This window comes from Cicer arietinum, chromosome 4 (assembly GCF_000331145.2).
Source record: "Cicer arietinum cultivar CDC Frontier isolate Library 1 chromosome 4, Cicar.CDCFrontier_v2.0, whole genome shotgun sequence".
NCBI classification, from domain to species: domain Eukaryota; kingdom Viridiplantae; phylum Streptophyta; class Magnoliopsida; order Fabales; family Fabaceae; genus Cicer; species Cicer arietinum.
The window spans coordinates 27,687,877-27,700,024 of record NC_021163.2 but is presented as its reverse complement, the minus strand read 5'-3'; the positions used below and the strand labels follow the sequence as shown (position 1 = coordinate 27,700,024).

Genomic DNA, 12,148 nt, shown 5'->3' with positions numbered 1-12,148 from the left:
GTAACACCACTAACATACTCCTCTATCAATTTGCGTCTATTTTAATGTACCCTACTGTACATCCAAGTACGATCCATTTACTATAAGACTAAAACTTAACTTGTCAATCACTACATAAGTTTGAAAAACAACTGAACCTAAATAAACTCGTGAACCTATAAATTTGAAAAATTATATAGATAAATAAACTCATGAACCTATAAGTTATAAAATTATAGAGATAAATAAACAACAAAATTATCGATATATAAACCTATTCACAAATTGTGCAAATACTAACAAGAATGCATTTGACAACCACAAGATAGAGAGACGAATTTATTAACATTTTATGATTTCATATATCCCTTTAGTAAATTAATAAATATAAAAGTGAATTATGAAGCAAAAACAGAATTTATAAAACCTAACATCTAAAAACCTAACAGAATTGACAGCAGTGAGCATGAAAACAGAATTATAAAAAACCTAACAGAATTGACATAATTGAGCATGAAAAAACTAACATCCAAAAACAGAATTTTTAAGGATGGTGTTGTAAGTAAAACACCAAAAGTTGTAGGGGTGATTTTTAAGGATGAAAATGGGAAGCCAATGCTGGAAAATGATAGGCATAGTGAAGTGATATTGTCAAGTAGGGAAATTGGGACTCCTCAAATGCTATTGCTAAGTGGAATTGGGCCTAAAGATGAACTCCATAAATTGAACATCTCAGTGGTCCTTGACAATCCTTTTGTTGGGAAAGGAATGGTAGATAATCCAATGAACACATTTTTTGTTCCTTTTAATAGGTCTGTTTATCATTCACTCATGAAATTGTTGGTATCACTAAAAAGATTTTAGTCAATCTAATAGCAGCATTCACTGTCATCATGGTATCATGTCAGCTGAGGTATGCAATATTTCAATGAATTTACAAATTATATTAAAATCAAGAAACAGAAAAATGAAAACAGAGAAATATAGTATATAAAAAGATATACAAGAAATTTTTAATTTGAAAATTCAAACATATATGGCTCCTAGAACAATAAGAGGATGATGAAAACATGATCAGGAATTGTGCATAGTAGATGAGCAACTATCAAGAAGTGCTACCATCAGAAGTAAATTTTCATTTTTACATGATATAAATCAAATTGGACAACTTTCCACAATTCCTCCAAAGCAAAGATCATTAGAAGCTGTTAAAGATTATGTGAAGAACAAGCGAGATGTATCGGACGAAGCATTCAAGGGAGGATTTGTCTTGTCAAAAGTTGCAAGTGCTTGGTCAGTAGGTGAGCTCAAGTTGAACAGCACCAATGTGGATGAAAATCCTAGCGTTACCTTCAACTACTTAAGTCATCCATATGATCTTCAACGTTGCGTCGAGGGGATCAGATTGGCAATTAAAGTAGTCCAGTCAAAACACTTCACAAACTACACATAATTCGGAAGAAAAAGAAATTAGAGTCAGACTAACATGCTTGAATTTTTTGTGAGACTAACAAAATCACAAACTTCACAAACTGCATGCTTGAATTTCACAAACTGCATGCTTGAATTTTCACAAACTGCATGCTTGAATTAGAGTCAGACTAACACATAATTCACAAACTTCACAAACTGCATGCTTGAATTTTTTGTGAGACTAACAAAATCACCATTCGAAAAGCTACACTTCAGAGCTTGTATATCAAAATCACTGCCATTTGCATTTCTAAATATTATTATGCTTGTCACTGTTAACTGATTCTACTATTGGCCAGGGAGAAGAATACAAACAAATACACAAGAATACAAATTGATTCTACTACTGTGCTCCTACAATGTCAAGGCTAAGAATACAAATTAATTTGGCCAAACAACAATACAACACTGAAATGCCATAAAACCTCTGAAATGCCATAAAACCTCTGAAATGCCATAAAACCTAAACAAGAATACACAACTGAAATGCAATAAAACCAAAATGGCTACACTAAGAGTGAGACAGTGACACTTACATTGAGAATCGACCACATATGACAGCGTGGCGGGAACACCGAACGGCGACTCTGAGATTGACGGTGACGGAGTTCGAGAAAGGGACAATGACGACTCTGAGAGTGAAGGTGACAGATTCGAGAGGTCACATGTTCGGCGGCGATACTCACGGCATTGAGAGGAATGAGAATCAGTGATGGATTCTAAATGTAGGATTCAAGTGTGAGAGAAGGGTTCAAAACGTAGAGTTCAATGTATGTATGAAGGGTTCAAAACTTAGGGATTCAGAAAAGGGTTCAAAACGTAGGAATTCAGAGAAGGGTTATTTCAAAACGCAATCTTTTTAATTTTACAATCTGATTTTACAAATAATATAAAAAAATTTAAAAATAACCTAGCGTCGGCTATTTTGAGAGCCTCAACTTGTGCGAGCTATGATCCAATCCTAACGTGGAACATCCACTAAGTGAAATTTATTCTTTACAATTTTATATTCAAATTGTTCATTTAAGAGTCTTAAATATTGTTCAAATTAATCTCTAATACATGATAAAATATCACTAAAAGTTAACCTAAAAAAGGTTACTTGGTCCTTTTAAATTTTGAATACCGAAATGGTATGATTGTTAAACTAAAATAAAAATTAGCTTTAAGTTACCTTTGAAGATTTGTTGAAAATTATCCATCAATCAATAAAAATTAGTCACATAAATAAATTTATGATAGTTACAACTTATTTTTCCTTAAAAAAAATTATTAGACCAATTTTTATTGGTTGATAAATAATTACCACAAATCTACAAAGATAACCTAGAAAATACCCAAAAAAACAAACTAAAAATAATGACATCTAATAATACTAAGAGTGATTTCACAATTAAATGTTAATGCATCCTCGTTATATTGTTTTAGTAAAAATAAACATGCGGGCGTCAATATTTATAAAAAAAAAAATAAAGGAAATATTTTGTTATTTTATTGTTTGATTTGAATATCGTCAATTAGGTAGTAAATTGATTTGATTTTTTAATTAAGATAATTTTAATTGAAATTTATTTCATAAAGGTAAGTTTTAAAAAAATTAAAAAGAACTTTTATATTTTACCCTAATAATCATGAGAATGCCTTTGTGATAAAAAATGAATTAATTAAATTTAAAACAATTATCAGTAACAAATTAGTTTAAATGATATTTACAAGTATGATTATTTTCCCTTTTATCTCTCTTACGTTATTTTATTGCCTATTCGTGATCTAAAATTTAATTTTAAATTAAAAAAAATTGACCAATCTACAATTTTTTTTGCAACAATTAATTGTGTTTTTATTTTCCAATTACACAAAGAGATACATCGGACCAAAAATAATAATTAAAAAAAATTTATTCTTTATTATATATTTCGTACTTGTAAAAAAATTTAAATTTAATTTCTTTTTAAGATAATTATTTTTATGTTTATCCAATTTTTATCTTAATTTCATTATAATTAATGACAACTCCTTATTACAGATAATCCGATCACGACGATTAACGACTTAGTTGTGTATTTTTAAAATTCAAAGCTAACATTATCAATGAAATTAGTAATATATCACCCTTTAAATTATTTCTTTAGTATTTTTTTACTTCCTTTAATATTTGTGTTGTTATTATTATAATTTTTTTATCATTATACATTTTCTTTACTCAAATTAGAATAAATTTGTTCCATATCATAATCATCCATACTTCATTTTATTTATTTATTTATTGTTTTTGTAAATCAGGATTGCATACCACATCCATTTTTAAGAGATCTTTGAGTATTTATTTTTATAATTGATATTAACAAATACTTTTAAAGAAGTGAATCAATTGAGAAAGAAAATAGCCAAAATCTTGAAAATTCCACAAAGCATGACAATCTTTCAAAGAAAATAGGATATCAAATAAATTCTTGGTTACCCATATGGTTTCACTCCAACAACTCATACTAATCCCCAAGGGAAAGATGTACATTTTTTTTTTCCACTTTTGATCTACTTTCGGGCGGTACCCAAGCTCAAGTAACCTATTAATAATCCACCAATAGATATTATAAATTAGTCAAATATGACTTGTCCATGGGATTTGAGCCATGCATCCAATTATATTCTCTAAGTTCAACGTCCACCCTTTCATGGCTCCTCACCACAAGCAAACCCTCTAGAAGTTGTGTATGAGGTTGGAAATCCATCAATCTAAAGGAAAATGAAAAGACTTGAAAGAACGTTTGTTGAAGGGAGAAACGTGTATGCTTGTAGTAGAGGATTAGACACTCTACTTCAGTAGACCAATCTATTTATTCTAAGCTTACAAAATAAGATATTATACTTTACTACTAATACACATATTATCTAAGGTATAAAAATTTAGAGTGTATAAAAATTATATTAAAAAGTGTTGATCAAGTTCTTCCAAACTTAAGTTTTTGCACTTCGAAAAATTGATTCACTTCTAGTAATTTAGAGTTTCACGTAAGTAAATTTGAGAAATTATGAGTTCTGTAAGCAATTATGATTCATGGGTTGATTGCCTTTAACTTTTTGCAACATTTACAATAATATTATATAAATTTTATTTTTCTATAATATTTATTAAAATGGGTTCAATATCTTTTTATAATATTATCAATTTGGGGCATATTTACCTCTCTATTATTATATAAAAAAATAACTGAATTATTAATTTATTTATCTTTTATAAAATAAGGATATTTTTATATAGTAATTCTTTATCTAGAAATTTTTAAATTGAATGAGTATTATAATTAATATTTATTTAAATTAAGTAAAACTTAAAAGTTGCAAAATTAAAGTTCGAGAGAATTATATTATTTAAATCAACAATATTAAATGGTTTCAAATTATAATTCATGTTTTTATTCAAATCATTTTGACTATTATAATTAAATACCCAAAATGGTTATTTTTTAAAATATAGAAAAAATGGTTAATTGATCAAGGATTCTATAATGTCTATAAATTAAGATCCCAAATATGAATTTCATAATCCATCACAAACCAACAAAAGAATGAATTCCTCCACACATTTATCCTTATTGTTCACCATTTTATTGATCTTTATTCCTCATGTCATTTCACAAACATCAACTCCAAAATTGTATGAAGTTGTATGCAAAGATGCTGGCGAAAACGACGACGTACAACGTTGCTTGAATCTTTTTGAAGACAACCGACAAATAACTTTAGCCAAAGACTATATTACCCTTTGCAAATTATTCTTAGAAATGGCAATAGATAAGTCCACAAAAGCTCAAAATTATCTCAAAAGTTTGTTGAACAAATACCCTTTATCTGATGCCATTAAAGAATGTGCAACTAATGATTACAATTTGTTGGTTTATTCGTTTAAAGGTTCGTTGGGTGAGTTAGTTACAGATCCTCAAATTGCAAACTATGATGCTAAAGTTGCTGGCGATGGACCTGACACATGCCAACGTCTCTTGGATAGTGAAAAGATAGATATTAGTTCTTCTATTTCTACATTGAATAATGAAATGAAATTTCTTAGTTTTGTTGCATATTTAGCCACAAACCATCTTCCACAATGAGATCAATCGTCATTTTTGTTGTTAAGATGGCTCGTATTTCGATTTTTCTTAGTAAATTTGAATTAAATTTGAATGAGTATTATGATGCGCTATAATGTTTATAGTATCGGTCAATGTTTGGTTACATATATATAAGCCAATTTAAACCTCCAAACCCACTAAGTTTTATTTGAAGTTAGTATTTCAAGCATATTGACTCTTAAAAGTAATTTGAATTTTAATATTTTATTAAAATATACAATTATAAATTGGCAGTTGAATCGTCATATACAATTATAAATTGGCAGTTGAATCGTCAAATGAGAGTTAACTTGAATGGAATTTAGGTATGGTACTTTATTGGTATGATCCACGTTCCAACAAAATCAGTCTATCTCTCTCTAAATCTATTTAGTGGTTGTTTGAAAATTCAATTACACGACCTATAGGTGTGTTTGCAACGCCACAACTTATTTTCATTGAAAAATTGAGTGTATGATTTCAATGGTGAAAAATCAATTCAAGCCTTAAAAGCAATTAATTTTGATTTGAAGCTAATATTTAAAGCTAATTCGCACTTAATAAGATTTTGAATTTACATATTTAATTAAAATATATAATTATAAATTAGTATTAAAATCATCAAATGAGAATAAAACTTGAATATAATGTACATATGGGAAGTTCTAACAAACTCTCTCTTTCTCTATCTCTCTCTAAATTTGTTTAGTGCTCGAGTGGAAACTCAGTTGCACGATCTATTTGTGCGTTTGCAACTTATATAAGTTAATTTCATTCAAAAATTGAAAGTTTGGTTTCATCGGGGAAAAATCAATTCAAGCTTCAAAATCAATTAAGTTTGACTTGAAGCTAGTACTTCAACGTCTTGGCCCTTAAAAAGAATTTGAATTGTAATATTGATTAAAATATAGAGTTATAGATTGGTATTTAAATCATCAAAAGAGAATTAATTTCGATGAAATTTAGGTAAGGTACATTATTGGCATGACCTATATTCCAATTCCAACAAATTTTGGATTTTTACTGTAATATCCTTTTTTTTAAATTTTTTTAACCAAAATACCCTACTTTGAAGACTGTATACTAAAATGTCCTACTTTTTGGGCACAGTAGGGTATCATTTTCTAGGGGTGCTACCTGCGGATTTTTTACCCATATATCCCACTTTTCAGAAAATTTCACCAAAATGTCCTACTTTCAAAAACGTTTGCCAAAATGCCTTATTTTTTAGGGGTACCAGGAAAACTCTCCCTGGGGAGCGACATCTCAAAGAGCCAATTTTTTCCGCTAGTAGGAGGTTGTTGGCCGGGGATGCGACCTCCCAAAGGGTTTTAAAAAAAAAATTAATTCGTTTTTTTGTTTTAATTAATTGTTAATATTTTAATAAATATTTAAATTAATAAATAATTATATTAAATAATAAATTTATAATTAATAATAATAATACTACATTAATAAATTATTATTATTATTATTATTATTAATTATTATTAGTGTTATTATTATTAAAAATTGTTATAATTAAAAATTATTAAAATTAAATTAAAAATAATAATTATTATTAATTATTATTATAGTTATTATTAATCTTATTATTATTTAAAATTGTTATAATTAAAAATTATTAAAATTAAATTAAAAATAATTATTATTATAATTATAATTATTATTATTATTAATTATTATTATTGTTATTATTATTAAAAATTGTTATGATTAAAAATTATTAAAATTAAATTAAAAATAATAATTATTATTAATTATTATTATTGTTATTATTATTAAAAATTGCTATAATTAAAAATTATTATAATTAAAATAGTAAATTAAATTATAAATTTCAAAGAACATAAATTAAAAAAAAATGATACATCAAATTTGAGTTGATGTGCTCGCAGCGTTTGGACAATGTTTCCTAGTATGACCAGATACCCTACATAATCCACATTTTTTGCGTACTCTTTCTGTAGTATCCATTTCTGTTCTAATGCGCTTGTTCTTTGGCCGACCTTTCTTGACTCTCCGCATTAGTGGATTGTGACACAACTTAATACCTTCATATTGTGGCCAATATCCTTTGTTTGGTATGGGTGGGAAGGCTTTGTCGTAGACTTTTAATACCGTTTCTTCCTTGTACACATCAGGTATAAGACTCCAATAATCATATTTAATGCTAGAACATGCTGCTATGACATGTGAACAAGGCATATGTTTAGCTTGATATTTTCCACAATCGCACCACTTGTTAGGAAGGTTTACACTGAAGTGACCAATTGGTCGCCCTTCCCTTGGAACTATTGTCTCGTGGACCATGAAAGTATGGTTGCTCCGATCAAACTATCAACTCTATGACTATTGGATTTACTTATTTCCAATTTCATAAATTTTATGCAAGTTTCTGTGTATACCTGACCAGAAGTTAAAATTGATGCGTGTTGTTTTCCCATGGTTGGAAACAGTGTCCCTGTTTTAAAATAAGTTGATTGGACCAAAGCAGTGATGGGAAGGTTGCGCGTGCCTTTTAATACTCTATTAATCGACTCCACAAGGTTGGTTGTCATCTGACCCCAACGGCTACCTCCATCGAGTGCTTGAATCCAATCTTGTCGAGGTATGTTGTCTAACCATTTCAAAGCCTCCGGTTTACTATGCCGATTTCTCTGCGGTAGTATCAATATGTAGGATCATTGATCGAGTAACCTGTATTGAAATAGTAGACAAAACATTATTACACTAATGATATAAATTAGGAATGAAATTATTAAAAATTACACTAATTATGAAAATTAATAATGAAATTATTACCCATAGAAACAACTTTTTTCTTCAAAGCATTGTCCTTAAATTCCCTTGCAAAATTTTGTGAAATATGCCGGACGCAGAACATATGTTTTGACGGAGGATCTTGCCACCCATTATTCGGATCATTGTAAGCACTCTTAATCGATTCGTGTCTATCTGAAATCATACAAATGTTGGGTTGTGGAGTGACGTATTTTCTCAAATTTCTCAAAAAGAAACTCCAACCTTCTTTTGTCTCACCTTCTACAAGAGCATAAGCAATAGGAATTACATTGTCGTCCCCATCTTGTGCAACTGCTACCAATAGAGTTCCCTTGTACTTATCGTACAACCAAGTTCCATCAACTTGTACTATCGGTTTGCAAAATTTAAACGCAGATATGCACGAAACGAAAGCCCAAAATAGTCTATGAAAGATCCTTATCCCATTTATCAAACTATTTTCATGATAAGCTGGGATAGTTTCCATTTCAATTTTGGTTCCTATAGCAAATGTTTGCATAACCAACAACCATTGTGGTAGTTGATTGTAAGACTCTTCCCAATTGCCATAAATTTGTTCGATCGCTTTATTTTTTCCAATCCAAGCCTTTCTATAAGTAACTGTGTAGTTGTGTAAAGCTTGAATCTCAGCAATAATGACCTTCACTTTTATTGAAGGGTCCGTTTTCACAACTTGCATTATGCTAGCACATATCATGTTAGAATCAAGTTTCGTATGATCTTGTGACAATGCATAATTTGTGCATGTATGAGGCAATTCAAGTTACCAATCACCCACATTTCACTTTTTTTGCGTTTTGAAGCTCTACATCTAAACAAACAATTTGGACTTGAACAACAAATAACATACCTTTCTAAATCTGATTTTTGTACCACAAAATTCAATTATTGTTTTAGATGGTAACGTTTGATAGCATGTACCCATTCATCTTTGTTTTGAAACTTCATTCCAACTTCAAGAGTTCCATCTACTGCTGGGACTTCGTTAATGAACAAGTTATGAAATTCACTTGAACGCTCTTGAGTATCTAAATTGATGCTCTTCAGGTGAGATGGTGGATTAAAGTCGGGTAGGAAATGTTGATCTTCTGCTTCCATATCATCAATGTCATCGTCAGAATTATCAGATGATTCGTCGAAATATGTTTCATCCTCTTCACTTGAATCACTTAGGGGAAGACCGCATTTTATGAAATTCACTTGAACGCTCTTGAGTATCTAAATTGATGCTCTTCAGGTGAGATGGTGGATTAAAGTCGGGTAGGAAATGTTGATCTTCTGCTTCCATATCATCAATGTCATCGTCAGAATTATCAGATGATTCGTCGAAATATGTTTCATCCTCTTCACTTGAATCACTTAGGGGAAGACCGCATTGTGGACTTGTTGGAGTAGATTGACGTTGGAGTTGATAACTTTGCGGATGAGTTTGTTCTAATTGGGTAGAGTATGGTTCATAGTGTTGTGATGGTTCGTAGTGTTGTGATGGTTCATAGTGTTGTGATGGCGAATAGTGTTGTGATGGAGAATAGTGTTGTGATGATTCATAGTGTTGTGATGGGGCATAGTGTTGTGATGGAGAATATAAGTCGGGTTGATAATGTATGTTTGAGCCCGATGGTTGATCAATGTTTGTTGATGGAGGACCAGACTCAAAGGTAACATATAACTCGATGGTGCCGAGTTGTGACCAATGTGCATACACATCAAACATCAACTCAACATCTTCGTCGTCGCAAACTTTCATCAGTTCAAACCTTGTTGTATTTTCACCGAATAACACAAGGTGTCGATAAACTATATCTGTTATCGTGACTCTGTAATCGAGCTGTAACTTTTTTTTAATGACATTTTTTAGACGAGCAAGGTTGCTTCCCGAATGTACTTTGAACGCTTTTTTATAATCGCTGACGAATATTTTACCTTCAACTCCATCAACAATTATACCATTGTAATAAATGATACAAATTACTTGTTGAGAAGCCATGAGATAGTAGGTGTGGTGAGATATTGTTGAAAAGATATAGTGAGATAGTAGGTTTGGTGATATATTGTTGAATATATATAGTGAGATTGTAGATGTTGTGAGATTGTGTTGAAAAGATATAGTGAGATAGTAGGTGTGGTGAGATTGTGTAAGTTTGTTTTCTATTTATAGAAGGTATAAGGTGTTTGAAATTTTAATAAAATGTTTTCATTGGTTGAAAACAAGTCACAAGATTGGATCATCCACATCCGTCGATAATTTTTAATCAATGGACGAGATTGAAAGTTTAATAAAATGTTTTCATTGGTTAAAAACAAGTCACAAGGATTGGATCATCCACATCCGTCGATAATTTTTAATCAATGGACGAGATTGAAAGTTTAATAAAATGTTTTCATTGGTTGAAAACAAGTCACAAGGATTGATCAATCCACATTCGTCGATAATTTTTAATCAACGGACGAGATTGAAATTTTAATAAAATGTTTTCATTGGTTGAAAACAAGTCACAAGGATTGATCATCCATATCCGTTGATAGTTTTTAATCAACGGACGAGATTGATACGAATGGTAGCCATGCATGATCGTGGCCTGGGGATGCGACCCCTTCACGAGGTCGTGGCCCGGGGGAGCGACCCCCTGTAGAAATCGTAGCCTGAGGGAGCGACCCCCTGAAGGCATCTACAAACCTTCATCAGTTCGTTGCCCGAGGGTACGACCTCTATAAATTCAGCATTTCTCCTCCGATTTTACCACAACTTCCTCACTTTTCTTCTTTATCACATCTCTTCCTTACATTCAAATATATCTATTAATCAAATATTTTATTTTTATCATGGAACTATCAACGAATCATAGAGCTGAAATTCAATATATTAAAACATTTGTAAGTTTATTGAATTTTATTTTATTTTATGTTATTTTATTTAATTTTATTGAATTTTATTGAATTTTATTTTATTTTATTGTATTTTATTTTATGTTATTTTATTTTATTTTATGTTATTTTATTTAATTTTATTGAATTTTATTTTATTTTATTTTATTTTATTGTATTATATTATATTTTATTGTATTTTATTTTATTGTATTGTATTATATTTTATTTTATTTTATTTTATTTTTTGTTATTGTATTTTATTTTATTTTATTTTATTGTATTTTTCAATTTGATTACTTATTTTATTTTTGTTAATTTCAGTCACCCTTAAAGGATAAACTGAAATGTCACGGTAACGTCAATAAAAAACCAAATGAAGCCATACTACCATATTTGCAAGAGGCTGGCTTCGGTGAAGTGGTAAAACTTGGAAATTATAAACTAGATGTTGGTCTCATTACTGCTATGGTGAAGAGATGGAGACCAGAAACTCACACATTTCATCTTCCAGTAGGTGAGTGCACCATAACTCTGGAAGATGTATACTACATTTTAGGATTAAATGTTTCTGGTTTTCCTGTTAGCGGTTCAAATTTTGTGAACGTTAAAGAAATTTGTCAAGATTACTTAGGAAATATCCCACCTCAAGGAGCAACAAAAGGTAACTCTATTAAATTAAAGTGGCTCAAGGATACGTTTGACGATGTTGATGAAAATGCATCTGTATTAGAAAAACAAGCATCTTGTCGAGCATACATCCTACGTATGATTGGAGGGTTATTGATGCCTGACAAATCCAACAACCGGGTACATTTAAAATATCTTTCACTGTTAGGAGATTTACAAAAAGCATCCCAATATAGTTGGGGTTCAGCCGTTTTAGCTTCACTATATAGAGAACTATGTCTTGCAAC

The 12,148-nt window shown here is 30.1% G+C and overlaps 2 protein-coding genes across 2 annotated transcripts; both read left to right on the top strand.

The window, feature by feature from the left end:
- Positions 1-606: 606 nt before the first annotated feature.
- LOC101492901 (protein HOTHEAD-like) lies at positions 607-1,432 on the top strand. The gene is made up of 2 exons (XM_073367327.1): positions 607-822; positions 1,058-1,432. The coding sequence occupies exons 1-2, from the start codon at positions 658-660 to the stop codon at positions 1,430-1,432; spliced, it is 540 nt and encodes a 179-aa protein (XP_073223428.1). The 5' UTR covers positions 607-657.
- A 3,589-nt stretch (positions 1,433-5,021) lies between these two features.
- Positions 5,022-5,561, top strand: LOC101492570 (uncharacterized). The gene has a single exon (XM_004504467.2). It carries the CDS (start codon positions 5,022-5,024, stop codon positions 5,559-5,561), a length of 540 nt encoding a protein of 179 aa, XP_004504524.2.
- The last annotated feature ends 6,587 nt before the right edge of the window (positions 5,562-12,148 follow it).

What these genes read in the sequence shown, in the direction of transcription:
- LOC101492901 (XM_073367327.1), top strand. Translation starts at nt 658, where the DNA reads ATGCTATTGCTAAGTGGAATTGGGCCTAAAGATGAACTCCATAAATTG. An exon ending in ATTCACTCATGAAATTGTTG is followed by an intron (nt 823 to 1,057) that starts GTATCACTAAAA and finishes AAACATGATCAG; the next exon opens with GAATTGTGCATAGTAGATGA.
- LOC101492570 (XM_004504467.2), top strand. Translation starts at nt 5,022, where the DNA reads ATGAATTCCTCCACACATTTATCCTTATTGTTCACCATTTTATTGATC.